The sequence below is a fragment of the Ambystoma mexicanum genome, chromosome 3q, assembly GCF_040938575.1.
Source record: "Ambystoma mexicanum isolate Mex_15411 chromosome 3q, UKY_AmexF1_1, whole genome shotgun sequence".
In the NCBI taxonomy this organism is placed as follows: domain Eukaryota; kingdom Metazoa; phylum Chordata; class Amphibia; order Caudata; family Ambystomatidae; genus Ambystoma; species Ambystoma mexicanum.
The window spans coordinates 1,265,132,983-1,265,153,382 of record NC_090926.1 but is presented as its reverse complement, the minus strand read 5'-3'; the positions used below and the strand labels follow the sequence as shown (position 1 = coordinate 1,265,153,382).

Genomic DNA, 20,400 nt, shown 5'->3' with positions numbered 1-20,400 from the left:
AAACCGGCGGTATGTTTGAGGCTATCGTAATTAAATAAATAAAGATATTAGCCTCGAACAATGGGAAAATCCCATAGAGAAATATTTGCGGTTGAATATAAAAAGTAGTATCCACTGCCACCAGCCAAAACTCGATCAGGGGGGACGGAGACGTGCCCCCTCGACTAACAGTACGTCCACAATATAATGGTTTGTACTGGTTCTGTTCAGAATTCAAGACTAGTAAAGTCAATGGTGACTTTACATGCCCTGGGAGACAGTAGTCAGCCACAGGGTATGGAGTCTATACTGGGGGGTCACTATGACACCCCTGTGTTGCTGCACTGAGGGTGCTGTGTAACATCACAAAAACACATGAAGCCCTATGGAGTAAAAGACCCCATAGCCCATTAAACACATCTAGAGTCAAAGGAACACACTCAAATCATGTCCAAGAATGAGGGTAAAAGAGTCTCACTCTTGGCAGGAGAAAAAAATAAACCCCAAAAATCCAGCAAAGCTGCTGGGGGACTCACTAGGTTAGGAAATTCAGCCTAAACAGAGAATTTTCCCTAACATGTAGTGGCAAATTTATTTCCGTTCTGTGTATTCACTGGGTTAGAATCCCACCCGTAGCGATCAAAACTCCATCCCTGCGCGTCGGCTTGCGATGTAAGATTTATAGTACCCTGAAACCTTTGAACTTAGGTTGGGTTGCCCCTTAGGGCATTCCTTTGTAATTTCTTTTATTACTTTTTGAGTGAACTACTGTTCCCAAGAAGTAAAAGTGGGATTCCCCGCCCCCTTTACATTGACTTTAGTGAGCCAGCACACCCCATCTATGAGGTGTGCTGGGGAGATGCACTGTATCCCCTTGTTGCTTACTTACCTGGTAAACCTTTTGTTACAATTGCGAGTTTACTTGAATGGCTAATGGCAGTGAAACTACTTTCATTATTACTCCCAGGCTCTCAAATCAGCTGCGGTAATGTACAGGAGAGCCACCATTCTGCTAGAACAGTAGGCTCCTTTTTACCCAATTTCTCGTTCGCTGCAATTCTAAGTTTTATCTTTGGCAGGAATCCTTTGTATCCCCCGCTGAGGCTCCAGCATGTCTGAGACGACAGGAAGCGAGGGAGGAGTCCAAAACCCTGCAGTACTTTGTCTATCACCTTGCTTGAAAGGAACCAGTTCTGCCCCTTTCTGTAAAATGCAGGGAGAGGTTACACAAGTTGTGCTGTAGTTCCTGATAAGTACTATGATCGTGGAAGCTGCTGACAAGCTAAACAATGGAACCAAATCCAAAGAGGAAGATGAAGAACCAGCGGCTGTAACGATTTCCAGCGACCAGAGAGCCTGATGTGTAACCAGAGCCAGATGTAACCCTTCCAAGGGACCTCGGGGTCCCGAATGCGAGGACTCCTTCCCAGAGGCTGGTGAGATGCACTAGTGCTGGGAAGACCCGCAAAACGAGCAATCCCTTGACGTGTTGTTACCTTGCTAGGCAGAAAAACGCCAATACCAGGGGACCTTCAGCCTGAGTGCAGTGCATGGTCTTCCGAAGTCGGATTTCATCCGAACCTTTGGATCTCCAGAGACCCGATTCAAATCCAGGATGTCCTCACCAGAGTGCAGGAACTAGAGTGTGAAGAGAATCCAACAGGCAATATTAGTTCTTCATCTGGCCCCTGTAAAAACAAAAAAGACACCAAATCCACAGCCGCGTGAAGCTGCAAATAATACATTGTTGGATGCCTCCCCAGTTGAGGACTGCTGCCAGTTTTCCTTCAGTGTCCATTTCTTCAGTCTCCAGACCAAGAACCCATGGACCAGATCATGTGCTGCTGCATCCTGAAGGTATCCAACCAGAAGCTCTTCTTTTCTGCTGAGATACTGTGTGGGCTTGGGGAATACTACCCTTACGTCTTGTGTGAATCATGTGAGGCTGAATGGGTGATGTGTGGTTGGGAGTTTTCCCATACCATTCGTTCAGGTCGAATGCTGGAACACATATAGTGAGTCTTCTGTGAAGTCCCTAACCACTTTTCATCCAACTACTTACTTGACTGAAGAGAAATCCTCTGAAACTCTCCTGAAACTGAACCCTATCCTGACCTGCCTATAGTGGGCTCCTAGACCAATAGGGTCCCCCTTCTGCCACTGAGAAAACTCATGCTCAGGAATTAGGGAAGGGATTTGATGAGAAGGTTTCTGTCTTGAAATATATAACAAGTGTTAAAAGTACCTACTTGTAAATGGTTTGTCAAGTAACTTTGGTTCTGTAATAGAATAAGTTACAAAGTGTGTAAAACCTGATACTAACCTTCAGGTTGCTCCTTTACAAAGTATGGAAGTCAAATTGCTAGCCTTGAATTGTGTGGCACGCTCTAAAAAGTAAAATTGTTGGTAGAGTTATATCATTTCTAAAGTAAATGAGTGTATAAACTGCCCAATAGGATTAAGCCACCTTGAACTGCCTTGTGTCTTTCTAAATGTGTGTTATTGGCTTTTGCTTTCCCTGATCTGCTTTAGTGCATTTCTAAAACAGCCCTGGAGTGAATACTTGTCTTTGAGTGTTTGTAGCCCCTCTTAGCGGCCTTTACTGACCTGGAATAGCTGCTGCTCTTCTAAACCTGTAACACTGGGTTGTGCTTTCCCTGAATTGCTTTAGTGCTCTTGTAAAATAGTTTCACCAGGTTCTTACTTGTCCTTGAGTTGCTTGTAGCCCCTATGAAACATATATTAGGTCACTTGCTTACCTTGATTGGCTGCTGCTCTTCTTAAACTAATATTTCAGAAGTTAATTCAAATAAGTGCGTTTACTTGCCGGACTGAAGTCTCTCAGAGTGTCATTAGAAGAGTACATGGTAAATTACTCACCTGTTGGGTTGTGCTGTCCCTGAATTGCTTAAGGGCACTTCTAAAACAGGTTACTGTGTCCATACTTATCCTTGAGAAGCCTTAGGCCTCTAGGTAGTATGCAAGTTAGGGTACACACTCTGAACTGTGTTCCTATTGGTGTGATAACTGTACCTATTCTTGATAGAAGAACATTACCTATGTAAAGATATCCTTGTAACAGCGTTGGTCTAATCAAGTGTTTCTATAATTGAATAACACTGTATTTTATGACTAATAGGGTCTACTGCCCTTGAATTACCTATTGTATTCTGAAAGTATATCTGACCTGGTTGAACTCCCCAAGAATAGCTTATTGTCATTCAAAATGTGTTATAGATTTGACTCACCTTGACTGCTGATTGTAATCTAAATAAGGGTATACTTTGGGTTGTAAACCATAAGGAACAAGTTACTTACCTGTAACTGTTGTTCTCCAGCATGGGTCTGGCATGGATTCACATGCTCATGAATATTCCCCGTCGTCAGGCTGGGAATCCTCAGTAAAGAAAAAACCAGTATCAGTTTCGTTTCTGATCTGTCTTTCGTAGTAATAACCAATCACTGGTCTCTGCGTCATACTGACCACAGCCAATGACTGCCCTCTACCTAAGCACCGCCTCTGGCAGCCATCTTCAGATTTGGAAGCACGTGAAGTGGCAGTATGACCAAGTGAAGAGCCGCAGAGGGGTAGGCGGGAGGGTTCGCATGTGAATCCATGCCAGACCCATGCTGGAGAACAACAGTTACAGGTAAGTAACTTGTTCCTTCTCCAGCATTGGGTCTGGCATGGATTCACATGCTCATGAATAAAGAATACATAGCAGTACACACATGCACAACCACGGGAGGTGGCAAAGGCTCAACATTAAGCAGTACATCAAACTCAACATTAAGCATCTTACCTCCTCACCAGGCTCACCTCAGGCGAACAGGTTGCGCAGCACTGCTTGGCCGACCCTGGACTCCTCCCTGGAATCCCGATCGACGCAGTAGAATTTCGTGAAGGTGTGCGTCGACCTCCACGTAGCAGCCCTACATATGTCCAGCAGGGGCACACCAGAAAGGAACGCCGTGGTAGCTGCGATCGCTCTGGTGGAATGGGCTCTCGGACTGCCAGGCAGCGGTCGGTTTGCCAACCGATGACAGTACATGATACAGCCGGAGAGCCATCTGGAAATGGAAGCCTTCGAGAGAGCCTTCCCCTGATTGACAGGTCCAAAGTTCACAAAGAGTTGTGACGTCTTCCGAAAACACTTCGTGCGGTCCACGTAGAACTTCAGCGCTCTAGCCACATCCAGCGAGTGCAAAGTCCTCTCAGCCGGCGACGAAGGCGACGGGAAGAACACAGGCAACACCAAGGGTTCGTTGAGATGGAAGTCCAACGGTACCTTGGGCATGAAGGAGGGGTGCGTCCTGAGCACTACCCTCGTGTCGTGAAAAGTCAAGTACGGGGCCTTGCAGGAAAGGGCCTGGATCTCTCCCACCCGTCGTACGGAGGTGATGGCCACAAGAAACGCTGTTTTCCACGACAGAAACTTCAACGGGGCCGAGTGCAGAGGCTCGAACGGAGGTCCCATGAGCTTGGTCAGCACCACGTTGAGCTCCCACGCCGGGGCCGGAGCCTTCACCGGCGGGAACGATCTGAACAGTCCCTTCATGAACTCTTTCACCAGACGATGAGACCACAAGGACGTCCGGCCCGTGGTTCTGGTGTATCGGGAGATCGCAGCAAGATGAATCTTGATGGACGCGTGTGCCAGTCCAGCTTTGGCCAGCGTCAGCAGGTACGGCAGTACCTGGGGAGCCGTAATCCGTAGAGGGTTCATCTTCTGTGCGTGGCACCAGACAGAGAACCTCTTCCATTTGTGTCCGTAGCATTTAAGAGTCGAGGACGCCCTGGCCTTTGCAAGAACCTCTCTGCAGTCGGCCGGTATGTCGTATCCTCCAAACTCTAGCGCTGCAGGAGCCAGGCCTGCAAGTTCAGCGATTTCGGGTCGTGGTGGAGGATGGCGCCTCCTTCCCTGGAGAGTAGATCCGCGTCCACCGGCAGCTTGATTGGCGGGGACGCTGACAAGTCCAGAAGGTCCGGGAACCATGTCTGCCTCGGCCACGCAGGTGCGACGAGGATCATCCTGCACCGTGACCTCTTGAGCTGGTTGACGAGCCGGATTAGCAGTGGCAAAGGAAGGAACGCGTAGAGGAACAGGCCCTCCCAGGGGAACGAGAAAGCATCGCCCATGCTCCTCGCCTGGGGAAACCTGCTGGCGAACCTCCGGCACTTGGAGTTAGTCGCCGTCGCGAACAGGTCGATCTGGGGTGTGCCCCACCGTCGGAAGAGGCGATCCACTAGATCCTGCCGTAGTTCCCACTCGTGGCACGAGCGCAGCTCCCTGCTGAGTGAGTCGGCGATGGTGTTTTTTATCCCTGCCAGATGAAACGGCACCAGAAACATCCTTTGGGCGACGGCCCAATGCCACAGGTCCTGCGCCTCCTTGGACAGTGCTGGGGACCTGGTTCCGCCCTGTTTCCTGATGTAAAACATGGTGGTGGTGTTGTCGGTGAAGATCCTCACCACCTTGCCCTTGAGGGACGGAAGGAAGGACCTGAGGGCCCAGAACACTGCACGGAGCTCCAGGACGTTGATATGGAGGGACTTCTCCGTCGGGAGCCAAAGGCCTCTCGCGTGCAGATTTTCGGTGTGCGCTCCCCACCCTTCCAGGGAGGCATCCGTGGTCACTGTCTCCTGGTGGTCTGGGGTCTGGAAGTCCATGCCCGCCGTCAGATGCGCGCGGTTGCCCCACCACCGGACCGCTCGGCGGAAACTCTCGTCGAGTGTGATCCTCTCCTCGAAGCCGCCCGTCGTTTGGATCCAGCGCGCATCCAGGAACTCCTGCAACAGGCGCATCCGGAGCCTGCACATGGGAATGAGGTAGATGCAAGAAGACATCATTCTGAGGAGGGACTTGATGGACCTCACCTTGGCCGTGTCGGAAACCAACATCCGCTGTACCTTGCCCAGGATGGACCTGGTCCTTTCCTCCGACGGGGAGGCCAGAAGGGACACTGTGTCGAGCTTCGCTCCCAGAAACAGTGCGTTTTGCGCGGGTACCAGGTGGGACTTGGCGTAGGTCCGTGAGAAGTTGGACGGTCCTTGCCGTGTGCTCCACGGCGAGCTCCCTCGTCTTGGCTCGGATGAGCCAGTCGTCCAGGTAGGGGTAGACGTGAATCCCCTCGCGGCGCAGCTGCGCCGCCACCGGTGCAAGGCACTTGGTGAATACCCTGGGTGCCGACCGTAGTCCGAAGGGGAGGGCTTTGAACTGGTAGTGACGCCCTTGGACCACAAACCTGAGGAATTTTCGGTGCCCCTTTAGGATGGGAATATGGAAGTAGGCATCCTCCAAATCCAACGACGACAGGAAGTCTCCTTCCTCCAGCTGCCCCAGGACGTGCTGGAGGGTGACCATCCGGAACTTCTGTGCCTTGATGAACTTGTTCAGACGTCGCAGGTCTAGGATGGGGCGCCATCCTCCCGTCTTCTTCTTCACGAGGAAGTATCTCGAGTAAACTCCGGAGCCCCGAAGCCTCTTTGGGACGAGTTCGATGGCGCCCTTCCTGAGCATCGCCTTTACCTCCAGGAGAAGCTGAGGGACGTGAAGCTCTTTCCTGGCCACGGGGGGGACGCGCGGGCACCTTCTTTGAAACTCGAGCGCGTGGCCCCGGGCTAAGGCGTCCAGCACCCAACGGTCGGTGGAGATGGACTCCCACACGCTGACGAAGCTCCCCAGCCGGCCTCCCACCGGGGTGCTTCGGTGGGGGCCCGACCCCACGGCCGGTTCAATCCTGTTTCGACGAGGCTTTGCCGCCTTGACCTCCTTGGCGACGACGGCGTGGTCCACCAGACTTGCCTCGTCCCCTGTAGGCCTCCTGAGACGACGAGCGGGCCGCTTGACGGTAGGTGGAGAAACCGCCGCCGGAACCTTTGGAGGCGCCCTTGCCTCCGCTGCTCCGAAAGGGCGTCCGTCGTTGCTGCAGAACCCCAAGGTCCCGGGCCGTCTCAGTGTCCGCTTTAATGGCCTGAAGGGAATCGTCCACTGTTTTCCCAAACAGGTTGTTCCCATCGAACGGCATGTCCAGGACTCTGGTCTGTACGTCTTGACGGAGGTCCGTAGCCTTGAGCCATCCACGCCGCCTAAGGCACACGCCGTTGCCCAACTGGCGAAACCCAGTGTCGGCGATGTCCGTCGCAATAGTGATGGCGTGGTCCGACGCCACCTCACCTTCCTGTAGGATCTCCAGGGCATCCGCCCTCTTGTCGTCCGGTAGGAAGTCCAGCAGGGGAGCCAGTTTGTACCATAGCTCCCTGTCGTAGCGGGCCACGATAGCCAAGGCGTTGGCCGCTTTAATCGTCGTCGCTGCAGACGAGATGACCCTGCGTCCCATAGCGTCCAATTTCTTTCCCTCGCCGTCCGGTGGGGATGTCGATGTGGAGGCCGCACCCCCCCCCGCTTTCTTCCTGGCCGCCGCGGAGACGACGGAGTCTGGGGTAGGCTGCGCCCGGAGGCACAGGGGGGCCGCGTCCGGGACCCGGTACTTCTTCTCGTACCGGTCTCTTCTAGCTGGCGTCGTGGAAGGGTTCTTGAGGAGGGCGAGGCCCTCATCCCAAATGTCGTCCAGTAGAGGCACCGCGAGGACCGTCTTCCTCTTGGCCTCGCGCCGTTGATAAAGGAATCCTTCCTTTTTCTTCTCCTCAGGGCAGAGTTGGAAAAGCTCGGATGCCCTGGCGATCATGGAGTGGAACGATCCAATCTCGTCGGGCGGAGAAGCCCTGGTGGGAGGTGACGACGGTAGATCCTCATCGTAAACCTCGTCGTCCGTAACCGTCGCTGCCGTGTCAGTCCCCGTATCATCCCCTCGGGTGGACGGGGAGGAGGGCTGGACAGGGCGCGACGGCTGAAAAGGAGGTGGAGGGTGAATCCTTCTTTTTTTCTTGGGCGGGGGAACACCAGAAGGTCCCGGGTTCAGGAACCCCCGACGGGAGAGGTTCCTCCGTCGGCAACGGTAGTCTCGTCCTTATCTCTGAGCATAAGGACTGTATAGCCAACAAAATGGCCGCCGAGTTGTCTTGCGGCGCTGGCAGAGGGGAATCCGACGGGCGATCAGGGGCCCCGTCGGCACCCTCGACGATGTCGTCGTCACCTGCGTCGGGATCCATCCCGACGGGCCGGTCTTCCACGCCAAGGCCGTGGCTTAAGACCTCGATCAGCTCTTCCTCCGAGGTTGAGGCCGAATCTATGACGACGCCCTGCCCCCCCTTTTTCTTCCCCGCCGGGGATTTCACGGGGGTCCTATCGATGGGCACAAAAGAGGACTCCCTCCGAGGTGGCAGGGAGACTCTGAGCCCCGAGGTCGCCACCACTGGGCTAGCCTCCACAGACTGAGCCAGGGCCGCCGCGACAGTATCGATAGAGGGTTTGGCCGGATGGATTAAGGCCTTCACCACCTTAGGTGCGCTCACCGCCTTATCCTTGAGGGGGGCGGGGGGACACTGCCTCGCTCCCCCTCTGATGGGGCCTTCGAGCTCGACCGGGCCTCTCCAGGAGCTTCGCCGGGTGCTCGCCCTTCCTCTTACCCGACCCAGAGCGTTGGCTCGTGGCTGATGGTGCCGGGGAGTGTGCGCCCTGCCTGGTGCCCGTAGAGCCCGACCGTTCGGCGCTCCCGGTGCCAGCGGACTCGCGGTGCTTGGCCTTGTGTTGGACCCCCGTCGCCGGGGCGTCCTCAAAGGTCTTAGAAGACCGCTCGGATTTCTTCCTCTTCTTCTCGCCTGATGGGCTCTTCCCTTCCAGCCAGTTGGCGAGACGTTGATGGCGGTCCTTCATGGTCCGCTCCGACATATTGCCGCAAAACGCACAGTCCTTCTCCACGTGCGTCTTGTCCTCATGTAAGCAGTAGAGACAAAAGGAGTGTTCGTCCTCCTTAAAGACGTTCTGCAGCTGGCATCCAGGGCAGATCCTGAACAGCTTTCCGGGCGTCGAGCTTCCCTTCTCCTGGGCCATGTCCGGGCCTGAGAAGCTTCTGGAGTCCTCCAAAAGCGTAGCTCGACGAAATCTTCACCCTTGAGGGGCGCAGACGAATCCGACACGGGTCCCCGTTGATCGGATGGAGAGTCGGTGGAGCTTGAGGCTCTTTTGACCAAAAAAACGAAGTTTTTGAGAAAAAACGTGAAAAAATAGCACTAACGCTCGAGAGCAATAGCACGAGGATCCCAACACATGAACGTGCGGTAAAAATCTGAAGATGGCTGCCAGAGGCGGTGCTTAGGTAGAGGGCAGTCATTGGCTGTGGTCAGTATGACGCAGAGACCAGTGATTGGTTATTACTACGAAAGACAGATCAGAAACGAAACTGATACTGGTTTTTTCTTTACCGAGGATTCCCAGCCTGACGACGGGGAATATTCATGAGCATGTGAATCCATGCCAGACCCCATGCTGGAGAAGTATTGAAATGGTTTTGTGTTTATATGATATGTGAACAGTACTTCCAAGATTTATCTTGGTCTACTGTATTTAAATAAACCATTCTTTTTATTGAGTCGGTGTTTCTTTGAACCATTTATATGCTACAATTTCTTTGTACCAAGCTAAAGCCCTTTCCCCCTCTAAGAGAAGCCTTCCTGCTCTGACCCCCGTTGGCTCTGATGAGGTGGGTGTTCGAGTCCTTCCAGACAATGGCAGCTTCCAACACCAAAGCAGGAGACCCATGCACCAAAAAACAAGCAGTAAAACAGCTTGCATAACTGTCCCAGCATAGACTGCATGCCCAAGCCAACGTGGATCACCAGTGGCTGGGCAAGGAAAGCCCAGGATGGAAATCCAGCAGCAAATACTCTGAACTGGAGAAATGCCCAGGACACCAGTCTCGCTGAATATGTACCAGAGGGAAGCAGCAGACCCTTACCCCCATCCGCCACCCTCCTGCATGGCCAAGCCAACGTGGAGCACCAGTGGCTAGTGAAGTAAATCCAGCAGCAAATACTCTGAACTGGAGAAAAGTCTAGGACGCAGTCAAGCCACTGTCTCACTGCATATGCACTAGAGGGAAGGAGCAGACTCTTACCCCCTCCCAAATCACACCCTACTCTATGCTCCGTTTCCTTCTCTCAGTCCATCACAGGAAACCATCTGCATAGTTTATACATTTTCTGCATAGTTTATACATTTTCCAATCTCATTTGGCAATGGCTCAGAAACCCTTACTTGGCAAATTATCCCCAAATCTATGCCTCACTGTATGGCAGAGGGCCAACGTCCTCACCTGTAGACTGAGGGATTGATTGTCCCTGTAGGGCGGTCCTCCTCCAGGTGCCAGGACAATCTGTGGAGCCATGAATTCCTGCTGGGCTTGGGGTCTGTGTAAATCGGCAGATGACTCCACAGTGTCCAGAAAGAGTAGGTGCTTCCCTCGCACCACAAGTCCATCCTTATACTCGCCTGGTTCCAACAGCGCCTCTCCCACCCCACGACCATCATCTACCACCAGCCGGCGATGAACCTAAATGAAAAGGTGTAGAAATAGGGTGAGCTAGGCATACAGCAGCAATATGTTTATATACTCCCATCCCCCAAGATTGTTGCCCAGTAAAGTTCCACATAGACACAGATATGTCAGGTACTAGGCAGCAACCCATGCCTCCTAGCAACACAGAGGACCACGCAGACAAGGAGTTCAGGAACCATAATTATATAACGCGCTTAATACCAACGAGCGGTTTCTAAGTGTAGGATCTGGATTCAAACCTGTGTTTTGCTGCGTTGTCTTGCTTCCAAGACAAACGTGTTGCCCCTGAGCTATCCTTACTCCCCTCCATCAGCAATCCTTCCCGGTTATACTACCAAACCAATACAGAGAGACTCCATCTTGCTAGTTTGAAATACATTTATAGATCTGGCACAGATTCTGCTCAGGATGGGGCTTGGGATAAATGCCTATGAGGACTAACGGTTTATCTTACCTAAAAGGGTGTTCTGGTCTATGAGCAATCTAAACAAAAAATGAAAAGAATTAATTAGTTATAGTGCATGGGTTTGTTTAGTCTAGTAAGGATACAGAACTTCCCGTCAATCTCTATTCTACTCAGAGAAAGGGATGTAGCACACAGCTTGATTCTTTTCCCAAAACTGTCTTGGGAGGTAAAGAACCATAGATCACAATATGTAAGCTACGCGGGCTGTGGGGTTTGGCTCCTTTTTAGTACATGGCCTCATTCCTAAGGGCTATTTGACCCAACTCTCAAGCCTAGCGGAGTTTCAGGTCTTTTCACCTCGGGGCCAAGCAGATCATGGCAGGTCCCTTTACAGTTTGTTAGGACTTTCAGCCTCTCCATGGTTAGACACTCCATCTTACTGATCCACTGGTGAAACCTGCTCTTTTCATGCTGTGCCCCTGCGGAGTCCGTCTCATCGTCCTTGTGCTTCACAGCCTTAAATAATTCCTCTCCGATCAGCTGGTGTCTCCGAGTTCCTCATTCTTGTGATTAATCAGGGATGATTCTCCCAGAAAACCTGCCCTGGGACCCTTCTCACATGACCAGGGAACGGCAGATGCTTTATGATTCCACACATTGGGGTGTGGTGTTGTAGAGGAGCATGTGGATGCATTTTCCCTGGCTCTCGCCCCCTCACTGCCGTCATATAGCAGGAGAAGAGCTGTATATGGGACCCCATGTCTTGTCCCTATACCAGATTAAGTGTAGGAGAGACGTTATGCACTTAAGCAACCATACCCAATGTACCCATGTACTGAAAAAGTGCAAGGATGTCAGCACACACCACAGGACCTCACGTAGTGCTCAGTGAAATCTGACGAGGGTGAAGTGATGTCAAATGAGGTGTTGAGCCATGCTCGTTACACTGCCCGATTGACGCTCGCTGCAACAATGACACTATACAACGCCACAATGTTGACGCCATCAGGCCTTTAAAACCGGCCTGCTGAACACTCTGTGGCAAAGCCAGCGTAGGCCAAGGGTGCAGTGTTGAGCGCTGTAGGTTATGCTGCCCGATCGGCCCTTGCTGCGACTACGACACACTATACTACGCCACAACGTTGACGCCATCAGGCCTATTGAACCCTCTGTGGCAAAACCCTCGAAGGCCAAAGGCACAGTGTTGAACGATGAAGGGGTGCGGCGCAGAGTGCAAGTATACAATGCAGTCATCGACCAGAGTGAGTATGCAACGCAGTCGTCGACCATCAGCGACTGAAAGGTAAGGAAGGTGCAGGAAGGGGCAGCAGCCACTACCACTCCCTATTAAAATACCCAGTCTTTGGGCGTACTTCCCTTAATCCTGTTGACATCACTTACTCTGTTTTTGTGCAACCTAAGGCTCCCCTTAGTGGTTAGCTGTACTGTGTTCATGTGCTTCTCCCGCTCTTTCCACTGTGTTACTGTTGTTCTGTGAATCTGTGCCCCATTAGGCTTCTCTCCCACTTCAAGGTCACCTTCTATTTCGTTACTGGTGATCTGTGAATCTCTCCCACTTCTAGGTCCCCTTCTACTGTGTACTGTGTAATGTTGATCTGTGAATCTTTGTCTGTTAGGCAAGATTGTATGCAGTACCCGGTGGGAAACTGCATCAGCCTTGCCCTCTTGGCAATCATTCCGTTTGTTTTCTGTCTGTATTTTCTTTGGTTATGGAGTTTTAGCCAACTCCACAGGCATCTTTTCATTTGTGTCACACAGCACCCTCAGTGCAGAAAATGATTTTTCCCGACCACGAACACCGGTAGCGTTAAATCACGGGAGCCATATTTTTCAAGATGGCATCTGAGCCCCCTCTGTAAAAACAGGTCCCGGTCTTCTTTTCTCACCATTTCTTTGTGGAAAGGTCCTTCTAGAGTTTTGCTCTGCGTGCCAAACCAGGTTTGGTTCCTTTGTTCATTCGCCTTTGGCGGGCTTCAGGAGTGAAGACCGCCTCTGGCGCCGAATGTGTCTGGGGTGGGCAGGAAGTGAGGGAGGTGCCCGAAACTCCCTGTGCTTAGTCTCCTAGGAGACCCAAATGCACTCTGTGGTGATTGGCTGGCTGACTGTCTGGCAAGGATGGCCACCCTGCTAGTTGAGTGACAGCTAGGCTGGAATGAAAGGGAGAGAACTGAACAAAAGGCGAGTCTCTTGGCTTGGAAGGCAGAGTCGACCACTGGAACGAAAGAACCGAAGACGAGCTTGAAGAGGACGGTTGCTGCAACTCCTGGACCATTGGTTTGCCCGGTGAAGCCCTGCTGCAGGTCTGAATCGCTAAGTTCATCTCGATAGAGAAGCACTGCAAGGAAAACTCCGCCCTTTGAGTTGGTGGGACCAATCGACTCGACACTAAGACACCCGGATAACATTCTCAGAGCTGGCTGTATTTTCCTCAGAGCACTGCAGGAAACCGAATAACCAGGAAAAGGGACACCAGTTTGTGTGCTTGACTACAGCTACCAGAATTGAAGATTTGGCAGTTGCCAGCTTTTTGACCAGTCCCAGTGCAGGAGTCCCCTGACGTCCTCCCTCTTGTCCCCACGACTGAGGCCCAGGAACAGCGAGATCTGCAGGAGAGTACTTACCTCTAGCAGTGAAAGTGCTTGAAACTTTGCCAACTCACAGGCCTAATCAGCTTGTGACCCAACATATGATTCTTCTTGCTACAAACTATTCCCAAGAACTGTTGCAGAGACTTTTCCGTTTTACTACCAGAACTACTTTATCCTATCCAGACTTTAGCCCATTGACTTTGGCCTAGCCTATTGAATTAACTCTTCTGGTAAACTCAAAATATCTGCACTGCCTAAGAAATAATTGTATTCTTTCTATGTTCTGATAACCTATGCCTTTTTGCTCCTCCTTCAAAGTATTCAAAATGCCGCAGAAACTTAGAGTATACAGTACTGAAGTATATTTGTGTGTGATTATATTGCCTCCTTTTTATGAATGTTTTATAACTGACAGTTGAATAAATTAATAAGTATTTAACAAAGAAACCTTGAGTGTAAGTTTATTTGAACACCTGTGATTGTAGACCTCTGTAACATCATTACAGCTCACATTCCCTCTTGAGATAAGCCTGGCTGCTCAGCTAAGCTACCAAAAACTGGGTAGTACAGACTTATACCAAAGGTTGGTTTTGCTTACACCTGTAGTCCTAGTTGTGTGTAGTGGTCCCAAAGGGTACTGCATACAAACTTTGCCTAACAATCATGTACTACACAAGTTGGTAGAGTGACTGAGCATCCAGGCTTATCTCAAGAGGGGTCAATGTGAGTTGCACAGTCTGTCTCAGTAGTATAAAAGACAGCGTGCCCAAGACATTGGTTAGAATCAGTTCTTTTTTTTAAAAAATCATCTAATTTAACCTGTATTGAATTGTTTGCTGAATTATTGAATTTGTTACTCTGTGGTGCTTAAGTCGCTAGGGAGACAGTAGATTTAAAGAGCAATTGAGTTCCTGCAGTTAAAATTGTAAAGTATCTAAATTGGACGTAATGCGAGGAAACTGAGAAGCCTTTTCGATCAGCTCCTGTTGTGTATGTAAAGAACTACAATCCCCAGAAGGATTGTAGTTCCAAGGCCCTATTTCCATAGAAACCAGGCGCAAACGCGCCAGCGTGCACGGGGCGGCACATTCTGTCTCAGTCTGTGGAAGGAAGTGTAAGGGCGGCTGCGCTAGAAACCCACTAAAGATAAGCCTTTAAATTCATAAGGAATTGCTGATCCTAGACAGCAGAATAAATGGTGAGTTGTCTAAAGGGCGTAGGGTTTTGAATCAAATGGAAAGTGGTTGCCAGAGAGGAGAGTTATTTCAACAACCCCCTTTCAGCCTTATCACACGCTTTGGGACTGCTAAACACTCGTTCAATTTGTAAACATGAAATCAACTTACACAAGTTGATTGAGAAACAATTTGATGCACTGTGCATTACGGAAACATGGCTTAAAGAGCCAATAGGACCTACATGTGACATAGCAGTACCAGAAGGATACACAGTGTATAACAGAAATGGAGATAGTGGGTAGGGTGAGGGAGTGGCCATTATAGCTAGAGAATCAATGAAATTATTCAAAGCAAATTTTAGCTGCAATGGATGTGAAACCTTACCGTTGAAATTAACGTATACACCCAACAAATGCCTTAACATTGTAGTTATCTATAGAACTCCATCTTTAGTTTCAGATTTTGCTAACAAGCTTTGCTCCCAGTTAATAAACTTGAAATCATCAAATACATCCACACTGTTAGTTGGCGATTTCAATTACTGGAGAGGGAATGTGACTGATAAAAAAGCCATTTCATTGGAGAATATGTTAAAAATAAATCTTGATTGCCTTGTGATTAATAAAGAACCTATAACCCCACAAGGAAACCAATTAGATTGAGCCCCAACTCAAAACCTACAGACCGAGAAAGTGATCACTGAACCATGTATATGGAGTGATCACTTTCTAGTCTCTTTGAGGTAACACTGGAAACTACCAAACAGCAACACAACCCCCATATTAAAGTACTGAGTAAAAGCTTTAAAAACATGGGGGCAGAACAACTTAAACCTTGCATATCCAGAATCTTGAAATCTTTTCAAGATCAAGATAGCTGTGAAGTGATGCTAAAATCTGGTGGAACTAAAAGCTCCAATGAAAACCAAAATTTCTGGAAAAACAGCAGGCCCAGGCGTGGTTCAGCGAAGAGCTAAATGAACAAAGTAGAAAAAAGAGCCCTAGAAAGAAAGTGGCACCAAAATCACTAAGGAAAATAAGGACAATTGGAAGCAAGCAAATAAAAATTACAGTGAAAGCATAAGAGAAGCAAAGGCCAATTATTATAATAAGGAAATTGTAGCAACATCAAATGCCACAAGTTAAATATTCAAAATAATAATCGAGAAACCGAAAGGCACTTACACCGCCTTTCTCCCCATTAAAGGAAGACTGTGACATAGTCCAAAATGCCTTTGCATCTAAAACACAAAAGGCAAGAAATAATATAATTAAGGCCAGGGAACTCTCAGGAAACTCTACGCCGGAGACAGACTGTCTTAAACTGGGAGTCATAGATGCATTTAATTTTACATCAGTCTCGGAAATGGAAATGCTGGGGGTATTGAAGCAAATTAAACCTACTTCATGTGCAGAAAACATACTACCATCGAAAATCAATTTAGAAAACAAAGAAATATTTGCACCAATCTTTGTCAAAATAATTGATGCATCTTTCAGAGAAGGCTTAGTGCCTAAGGAAATTAAAAAAGTAACTATTACGCCTTTGGTCAAAAAGGCTGGTCTGGATTCTAAGGACCCAGCTAACCTTTGTCCGATCACTAATTCTAACTTCATGTTAATGTTAAAGGACATTTGTACCGCGCACTAGCACCACTGGAGTGGTCCAACGGCTCTCTGGCGGCTCTGAAAGAGGAAGGGAGTGTGAGTTAGTGGGAGGAAGCTGGAAAAGTGCAAGAGAGCAGTGATGTGCTGTTGGCCTCAGCCCGGTGGGTCTGATGGCTGGGCCTGGGGTGTTTGTGGCTGGTAGTCGTTGTGTACTGTTGTGAGAGTCTGTGTTTTTTGTTTTGTTGTTGCAATGTTGTGAAGTTTGTGCGGTTTGTTGTGCTGTTGAGTTTGGGAGGTGTATGCAGAGTGGGAAATTGTTAGTGGAATTGGTTAGTTGGCATCTCTATCCTGAATTGAGGCGCTGGGCTTGCGTAATCTCCCCAGATGGGGTGCGAGAGTGCCCCTGCGCCTCTGTCCTGATCTGGGCCCGTCCGGAATTCAAGGTCCCTTTCAGATCTGGCCCCCACCTCTACCAGCCTCCCTCACAACCCCACCTGACCTACCCTCCTACTCATATGGCCAGTGCCCCAGCCAATGTCCACAACTCAGCTAGTGTGGCGATTGCCCATAACCCGATAATTCCACAACACTGTGGTACCTGGTAGCAACTAAGGGGCGGGTGAAGGTGTTTGGTGGGATTGGTTGGGGTTGTTGACTCCGTCTCCAAGGGTGTCGCTTGTGTTCCACTCTACCCAGCGTCACCCGTCCAGGTGCCGTGGGAGCTTCCCTTTCGGTTCTGGGAGCTGTCAGTGTCCTCTCCAATTTACTCATCCCTTTTCCTTTCTGTTTTGGTTTTCAGTTTGAGTCTGTGGTGTTGAAGAGCCAAGTCTTTAGTAATTTCCTGAATTTAAGGTGATCTTTGGTGTTTCTTATTTCTTTTGGGATGTTGTTCCAGGTTTTTGCAGCTAAGTGGTAGAAAGAGGTGCCTCCAAGTTTTTTTTCTTAAGGTATGGTTTTAGTTCCAGGCGGATTTCGTTGCTTGACCTGAGGAGTCTCGTTGGCTTGCAGATTATTTTCTTTTGTAGGAATTGTGCTCCTTGTCCACTGATTGCCCTGTGCATTATGCACATTGTTTTGAAGGTGATACAATTTTTTACTGGGAGCCGGTGTAGTGTTTTTAGGGCAGGAGTGATGTGGTCTCTTCTGGATAGTTTGAGGAGTAGTCTGGCTGCTGCGTTATGGATCCGTTGTAGTTTCTTCAGGAGGTATTCTGGTATTTGGAGGTAGAGGCTGTTTGCATAGTCGATTCTTGACATGATGAGGGTAACGATAGTGAGTGTTTTGTGCGTGAAGGAGAGGAAAGGTAGGATTGTTCTTGCCGTGTGGAGGAGGAAGAAACATTTCTTGACTGTTGCATTTATTTGTGGTTCTAAGGTTAGGGTGTTGTCCATCAGGACTCCCAGATTTTTTACTACCTTAGATGGTGTTGGTGCGGTTTCCATTTCCGTTGGCCACGGGATGGCGGTTTCGTTCTCTTGGTCTTTGGATCTGATCATGATTTCTGTCTTTCCTGCGTGGATTTTCAGGTTGTTGGCATTCATCCAGTTGAACACTTCTTTTAGACAGTCGATTAGGGTTGAGTGATCGGCTTCAGTTTCTTTGATTTTGTAGATGATTTGAGTATCATCTGCATAGTTGTAGCATGTAATGTTGTATTTTTTGAAGATTCTGATAACTGGAGTCTGGTAGATGTTGAAGTACAGTGGTGATAGTGAGGATCTTTGTGGCACTCCACAGTCGTTTACTCGTGGAGTGGATTTGAAGGATTTAATCCATACGGTTTCTGTTCTGTCTGCTAGGAATGATTTAGTCCAGAGTAGTGCTGTGTCAGTTATGCCTACGTCTTCTAGTCTTTTGGTTAGGGTGTCATGGCTAACTGTGTTGAAGGCTGCAGAGAGGTCAAGCAGAATAAGGGCTGAGGTTGGGCTTGAGTCTGCGTTTGTTTTAGGTCTTCACAGATGGATAGTAGTGCTGTTTTCGTTCCTCTTCCGGGTCTGAAACCGACTTGAGCTTGGTCTAGCAGGTTGTGTTTTTCTATGTGTTCTTTGGTTAGTTTATATCCGTAGGTTTCCAGGTGGTTTGTCGGGTATGGAATGTTTGAGATCGGCCTGTAGTTGGAGAGGTCTTCTACGTCTCCACTTATGTTTTTCAGAAGTGGTTTGATATATGCTGATTTGAAGGTCCTCGGTACAGTTCCTGTTGCTAGTGATAGATTTAGAAGGTTTCTGTAATATTCTGCTGGCGTTCCTTGTGCACGGATTGATTTGTAGATGTCCGGGGGGCAGGGATCCATGGGTGATCCAGCTTTCTTGCTGCGTTTTACAAGCATTGCGAATGCCTCTCCTGATATTTCAGGAACGGTTTTGAGTTTGTGCTGTGGCTCTGTGTTAGGTTCGTTTGGTTGTATGTTGTGGTTGGTTGGTCTCTTTTGTATGGTTTGTCGGATGTCATTGATTATTTTCTTGAAGTGGTCTGCCAGGGCGTAGCATAGTTTCTGAGGGGGTTGGGGTTTTATCACAGCCTGGTGTGTTTCTCATCTCTTCAATGATGTTAAACAATTCTTTTTGTGTGTTGGTGGTATTGGTGATTCTGTCATCATAATGCCTTCTCTTTGCCTTTTGAATTTTCTTCTTGTATGCATGATTTGTTTATGGAACAGTGTTTTTTTGTCTGGATTGTATTCTTTCCTCCATTCCAGTTACATCGTTTTGTTTTCCTTTTTCATGATGCTTAATAGTGGGGTGAACCATTTTGCCATTGCTCTTATTTTTGATGGGGTGAATGGTTTTTCTGGGGCGATCTTGTCAATTGTATCTGCAATCCATTTGTGTAGTAGCTCTGCTTTCCCGTCTAGGTCAGCTAGCTCTAGTTCTGTAGTTGAGGGTTTGGTTAACTTCAGTTGTTCGAATAGGTTGCTTTCTTAGACGTGTTTCCAGTTTCTTTTTGTGGTGGATGTGAGTTTAGGAGGTTGGATGCAGACTTGAGTAGGCAGAGTGATCACAAATGGGATGATGAGGTGGTTGCTCCATAATTTGTATCGGCGGTGCCGTGGTGAGGAGTCTTTCCTTGGCGAAAATTGCATCGAAGGCGTGTCCTGCTGAGTGTGTTGCCCCTTTGACTAGTTGTTGTAGTTTCATGGTAGTGAGTTGTTCAATCAGTGAGTTTTGGGAGTTGGTGTGACTATCTTCAAACCAGATGTTGAAGTGCCCCAGGATGATTAGGTGTTCGTGGTTGATGGCTAAGTTGGCGATGTCTTCTATGAAATGGTGACGAAGGTTGCATCATATGTCGGTGGTCTGTACACCAGGATGAATGTAATGTTGGTTTTCGGGCTCGTTAGGTGTATTACCATGGTTTCCCAGTTGAGGATGTTGAATGGTTCGTCTGTTTTTATTTTTAGGTGTCTTTTGAATGCTATTGCGATGCCTCCTTTTTTTTCCTGTTTATTTGAAGGCATTTGAAGTTGGTTGGGAGGCAGCTTTGGAGTGTGATTTTGTAGTTGTCGTGCAGCCATGTTTCTGTGATGAATAGGATGTCGATGCCGTTGTCATCGAGTAGGTGGAAGATCTCTGTTTAGTGTTTTGATATGGATCTTGCGTTTATTAATTTGCAGTGGAGTTTGGAGGTGTTGTTTGGTTTGGACTTTCTTGTTGAGGTCGTCTTCTGATCAGTGTTGAGTTTTCCTTCCAGGTCGATCTCTTGTTGAGGTGTAGGTTTCGGGGGTCAACGTCTTCGAGGAGTTCTTCTAGGTTCTGTCTTAGGTTTTTGTTTTCATCAGGTTCGTCTTCCAGGAGTTGTGGTTGTCGATTGGAAGTTCCTCTAGCTTTGGTGATGTAAGGTATTATCGCATCGGACGTGCGTTTGTTGTTTCTAGTGTTTTTCATCCTTCTTCTGCGTGCCTGTGTTAGGTGGTTTGATGTTGCTGCTTCTGGCGTTGGCTTGGTTTGCTCTGGTGACCAGTTGTCAGCGAGGTATGGAGTAGAGGGATTTGTCTCTTTCAATGTTCGAATTTGGTTCCTGTCTGTGGGGGTGTGTTCAGTAGTTGTGATTCCTTGTTGCTGTTCCGGAGTGTTTGTTCTTTCTTCTCTTTTTCTTTCCCTCGGAGTGGGTCGTTTGCGCGGCATTAGAAGATTGAGAGTTGTTTAGTCTGTATTTGTTTTCTG

General features: G+C 48.9%; 1 protein-coding gene across 1 annotated transcript in view; it reads right to left on the bottom strand.

The window, feature by feature from the left end:
* The window catches only part of LOC138447859 (lysosomal alpha-mannosidase-like), a 564,797-nt gene that overhangs the window by 133,516 nt on the left and 410,881 nt on the right, over positions 1–20,400 (bottom strand). The window contains exon 21 of the mRNA XM_069604298.1: positions 10,195–10,431. Coding sequence (XP_069460399.1) covers positions 10,195–10,431 — 237 coding nt within the window. The remainder of the gene's footprint in view (positions 1–10,194; positions 10,432–20,400) is intronic.